Below are 5,000 nucleotides of genomic sequence, written 5' to 3'. Positions count from 1 at the left end.
TGATGGCCGCCGTGACGCCGTGGATCGGCAACCTGCTGATCCCGACGCAGTCGCGAACCAAACCGACCGCCGCCGACAGCCTGAGGCAGAGGGGGGAGGAGCTCCGCCTCTCCTCCACTCCTGTCTTCCTGCTCTTCCTCCAGACACTGCAGGTCGACACGGCGGGATGTAAGGAGATCATAGAGGAGAGGGAGAAGAAGGGGTTGTCATGGAGACCAACGCCGGACCCGCCCTCCTCCCCGTCCGCCACCAAGGTGAGGAGCGAGAAAACAGTTGCAGGGATTCTGCAGAAAAAGAGGAAGAGAGAGCAAGTCAGAGAACTAGAAGTGCAACACAAACTGATACTACAGCAACTACAGCAACTAAAACAACCAGCACAGCAACAGAAGCCAAAACTACAGCAAGAACAACAAAAACATCAACTACTACTGAAACAAGTACAACTACAACAGCAACTAATAGTACTACAGCAACAGCAACAGCAACTGCAACCACAAAAGCAACTACCACCATTTCAACAACATCTTCAACAGCAACAGCAACTGAGGCAACAGACAGTTACTCCTCTCTCTCCATGGATGCGTCTCCCTCTGATGCCTCCTAACATGAATCCTCAGATGTCTCCTATATCGTTTCCTCATCAGACAGTCTTCCTTCCACATCCTGTCCTCCAACCTCAGCAACCCCTGACCGTATCCCAGCAGCCCCTGACCGTATCCCAGCAGCCCCTGGCCGTATCCCAGCAGCCCCTGGCCGTATCCCAGCAGCCCCTGACCGTATCCCAGCAGCCCCTGGCCGTATCCCAGCAGCCCCTGGCCGTATCCCAGCAGCCCCTGGCCGTATCCCAGCAGCCCCTGGCCGTATCCCAGCAGCCCCTGGCCGTATCCCAGCAGCCCCTGGCCGTATCCCAGCAGCCCCTGGCCGTATCCCAGCAGCCCCTGGCCGTATCCCAGCAGCCCCTGGCCGTATCCCAGCAGCCCCTGACCGTATCCCAGCAGCCCCTGGCCGTATCCCAGCAGCCCCTGGCCGTATCCCAGCAGCCCCTGGCCGTATCCCAGCAGCCCCTGACCGTATCCCAGCAGCCCCTGGCCGTATCCCAGCAGCCCCTGGCCGTATCCCAGCAACCCCTGACCGTATCCCAGCAACCCCTGACCGTATCCCAGCAGCCCCTGGCCGTATCCCAGCAGCCCCTGGCTGTATCCAGGCAGCAGACTCCTCCCTCCTCCCTGGCCTCTCCAGCTCTACAGATGTTTGTTCACAGATCTCTTCCTGTTGTCGCCTCTTCTCCTCTGACCGAGGGTACAGCTCCTTCACCTGCACCTCCTCCAGCAGGAGAACCTGCTCCTCCTCCGGCAGGAGAACCTGCACCTCCCCCGGCAGGAGGACCTGCACCTCCTCCGGCAGGGGGACCTGCACCTCGTCCAACAGGAGAACCTGCTCCTCCTCCAGCAGGAGAACCTGCTCCTCCTCCGGCAGGAGAACCTGCACCTCCCCCGGCAGGAGGACCTGCACCTCCTCCGGCAGGGGGACCTGCACCTCGTCCAACAGGAGAACCTGCTCCTCCTCCAGCAGGAGAATCTGCACCTCCTCCAGCGGGGGGACCTGCACCTCCTCCAGCGGGGGGACCTGCACCTCCTCCAGCAGGAGAACCTGCACCTCCTCCAGCAGGGGGACCTGCACCTCCTCCAGCAGGAGACCCTACACCTCTTCCAGCAGGAGAAGCTGCACCTCCTCCAGCAGGAGACCCTACACCTCCTCCAGCAGGAGAACCTGCTCCTCCTCCTCCTGGACAGAATGTTCCTCCTGTCTCCGTAGTCCGGACCTCCACCCCTCCCCCTGCCCCCCCTCCTCCCCCCCTGCAGGATGAACCCTCTACCAGAAACCTCCTAAAATTGGCCCCGCCCCCTTCCACTAGTCTCCTCGTTACTCCTGCCTCTGTTCTGACCAATCAGCACGCTGTTCCCTCCACCTTCAGCCACCCTGCACCTAGCCAGCCTCCCACAGGAAGGAAGCGCAGGCGGAAAGAGAGTCAGGAGAGTGTGTCTAACAGTCAGAATGGGGGGTGTGTGGGCGGGGCAGGTGTGGATGGGGGCGGGGCAGGTGTGGATGGGGGCGGGGCAGGTGTGGATGGGGGCGGGGCAGGTGTGGCTGTTGTCCAGAAAGGGAAGAGGGTTCGGAAGCCGAGTCAGAAGGTCAGAGCGCTGCAGGAAGCTGCTGAGGTGAAGGTAACTATCTGCAACATCACAGGGTCAAAGGTCATGTGACCTGAGCATCAGCTGACTGTTTAGTTCTGACTCCTTGTTGCTCTGCTCCTTCTGTCTGACTCCTCCTTGTTGCTCTGCTCCCTCTGTCTGACTCCTCCTTGTTGCTCTGCTCCCTCTGTCTGACTCCTCCTTGTTGCTCTGCTCCTTCTGTCTGACTCCTCCTTGTTGCTCTGCTCCCTCTGTCTGACTCCTCCTTGTTGCTCTGCTCCCTCTGTCTGACTCCTCCTTGGTTTTTGCTCCTAGGTTGAAACCAAGAAGAAGAAAGCGTCTCCGTCTCCTCGGAGGAAGAGAGTTTGTAGGGAAGAGAAACCGTCGGCTCGGACTCCGCAGGTCAAACTGCTGCCCGACCTGCGGTTGGTTCCCAGTCAGTCGATGTGGATCATGACTCCCAATGGGCTGGTCCCGCTGGCTGGAGTCCCGCCCCCGGGCCTGCAGCTGGCCCTCCCCCCGGCCGCCCGTCACCCAGCTCCACCTGTGAATGTTTTCATTCCTCAGCTAGCCCCGCCCCTTCCGTGGCTCTCCGTCAGTAACGTCCCACCTGGCTCCGCCTCCGCCCCGCCCCCTGCTGCTCCTCCTGCTCCGCCGGTCCGAACTCCCTCTGCTGCTCCGCCTGCCCCCCCCTTCTCCTCCTCCTCCTCCTCCTCCCTCCCGCTCGTCCTCCCGGGTCTTCCCACTCTGCCACTTCCTGGCCCCGCCCCCTCTTCCTACCCCCCCCGGCTCATCCTGCGACCTCCCCCCCCCGGACTGAAGCCTCTTCCTTGGTCTCCTTCAGGCTCCGCCCCCCTGTCCTCCTGCCCCCCCCTCTCTGTCCTCATGCCATATAAGGGCACGGTCAGAGCCGACCCGGCGGCGCCCCCTCCGCTCAGGAAGGAGGCGCTGCAGTTCGACCCGTCTCTGATGTTCCGGGAGTCCAGAGGGGCGGTGCAGGACTGGCTGAGCGGGCGCGGGGGGGCGGTGGCCCCCGGGCTGGGCGTGGCGCTGCCCTACCTGCCGCCCTTCGTCAGCAGTCTGAGCACGCTCAGTGCTCTGCTCTGCGCCAAGAAGTCTCTGACTAACTCTGCCCTCCAGCTGCTGTCCCAGGACGCCGATCCCAAACACACTCTGAAGAAACCTGAACCTAACCCTAAACGTGACCCCAAATCTAAACGTGACCCCAAATCTACACCTGACCCCAGATCTACACCTGACCCCAGATCTACACCTGACCCCAGATCTACACCTGACCCCAGATCTAATCCTGACAGCCGCCCTGTTCCTGACCACAATTACACCCAGAGCGCCAGTCGGCCATCTTTAATCTGTGGAGCCCCTTCTGACTCCAGACCTGCAGAGGACACACAACCAGGTACACACACACACACACACACACACACACCTGAATATTTGTTCCAGTGCATTTCTTTTGTTTGGTCTCCAGGCAGCAGGAAAGTGACCAACAAGAAAAAGTCGGCCTGATACTGATCAATACTGATCAGTTATTGATATGTTTTAATTCTCTTCCACCTTCCTGCTCCACTGTATTTGTGACATTTCAAAAGTTCACTTGAACTTTGGATGAAACAAAGTGTCAGATCGTGTATCATGTAGTGAAGAGCGTCTCGTCCTCTGGAGTCACATGTCACAAGTCCCGCCCCTTCCTGTCTGATCATGGGTGTGTTTGGTTTGTCTCCCTGCAGCTCCCGGTCTCAGCCCGGAGGCGGAGCGTGTGGCGGCAGTGCGCCACCTGGTGGCCGAGTGTTTCTCCGCTAACCCCGCCTACCAGCTGCTGAAGGCCCGCTTCCTGTCCTGTTTCACTGTCCCCGCCCTCCTGGCCACCATCCAGCCAATCACAGAGGAGACTGAGCCCTGCCCAGCCAGTGAGGAGGAAGAGGAGGAGGAGGAGGAAGAGGAGGAGGAGGAGCAGGAGGAGCAGGAGTTACAGAGAGGAAGAGGAAGACGGACGAGAGCCAAGGTTAGTTTCTCCTGTCGACTCAAAGTCTTTATGATTTTTAAAGGTTATTCAGTTGAGTAGGACAGGAAGTGATGTCAGCAGTTTACAGGAAGAATCAAACAGTCACTGATGATGCGTACAGGTGAGGAGCAGCTCCACGGTTCTTTAGTCCAGAAAGGTAAAAAATGAGCAGAAAGTTCCTGAAACATTTCTGCAGCAGAAGAAGAAGAGCTGTGAAGACAAACGAGACGAGATTCACTCCGGTCAGATGTTCCGTGTTCAGAAGCGTTCCCGCTGTGCGTCACGCGTGTCACATGACCAACACGTGATCTTCCCCTGTCCGGGGTTCCATCTGCGTCCAGAAACACAAAGAGCTCTGAAAAAACGGTTCTTCTTCTTCTCTGTTCTTCTTCTTCTTCTTCTTCTTCTTCTTCTTCTTCTCTGTTCTTCTTCTTCTTCTCTGTTCTTCTTCTTTGTTTGAAAGTCAGTGAGACAGCGGTCAGTCACTGGAGCTCTTTCAGTCTGTGGGAGGAACCTGCTCCTGTTAGTCCAGATTAAATTCTGTTGTCTGTGGATCGGTCAAACTGAAGAGGGAATCCAGCAGAGTCTCTGAGCAGCAGACAGCTGGACTCTGTTAGACCTGTTTCTCACTGGTTCCTCTGGTTCCTCTGGTTCCTCTGGTTCCTCTGGTTCCTCTGGTATGAAGCATCAAACCATATTTCTCTTCTCACAGTTGTTGTTTTCATTCCCAGAGTTCCTTGCTGCGGTGCAAGGGGCCAGGAGCTCCGGCCAATCACTACACTGGT

The 5,000-nt window shown here is 58.2% G+C and overlaps 1 protein-coding gene across 1 annotated transcript in view; it reads left to right on the top strand.

The window, feature by feature from the left end:
- snapc4 (small nuclear RNA activating complex, polypeptide 4) overlaps positions 1 to 5,000 on the top strand; it is a 23,366-nt gene that overhangs the window by 17,557 nt on the left and 809 nt on the right. Inside the window, exons 17-20 of the mRNA XM_078285407.1 lie at positions 1 to 2,225; positions 2,508 to 3,609; positions 3,941 to 4,215; positions 4,947 to 5,000. The exon at positions 1 to 2,225 is cut by the window's left edge and continues 592 nt beyond it; the exon at positions 4,947 to 5,000 is cut by the window's right edge and continues 809 nt beyond it. Of these exons, the coding sequence (XP_078141533.1) occupies positions 1 to 2,225; positions 2,508 to 3,609; positions 3,941 to 4,215; positions 4,947 to 5,000 (3,656 nt within the window). The remainder of the gene's footprint in view (positions 2,226 to 2,507; positions 3,610 to 3,940; positions 4,216 to 4,946) is intronic.

The sequence above is a fragment of the Centroberyx gerrardi genome, chromosome 8 (assembly GCF_048128805.1).
Source record: "Centroberyx gerrardi isolate f3 chromosome 8, fCenGer3.hap1.cur.20231027, whole genome shotgun sequence".
Taxonomy (NCBI): Eukaryota; Metazoa; Chordata; class Actinopteri; order Beryciformes; family Berycidae; genus Centroberyx; species Centroberyx gerrardi.
Note: the sequence above shows the minus strand (reverse complement) of the source record. Positions and strands in the feature narration are given on the sequence as shown.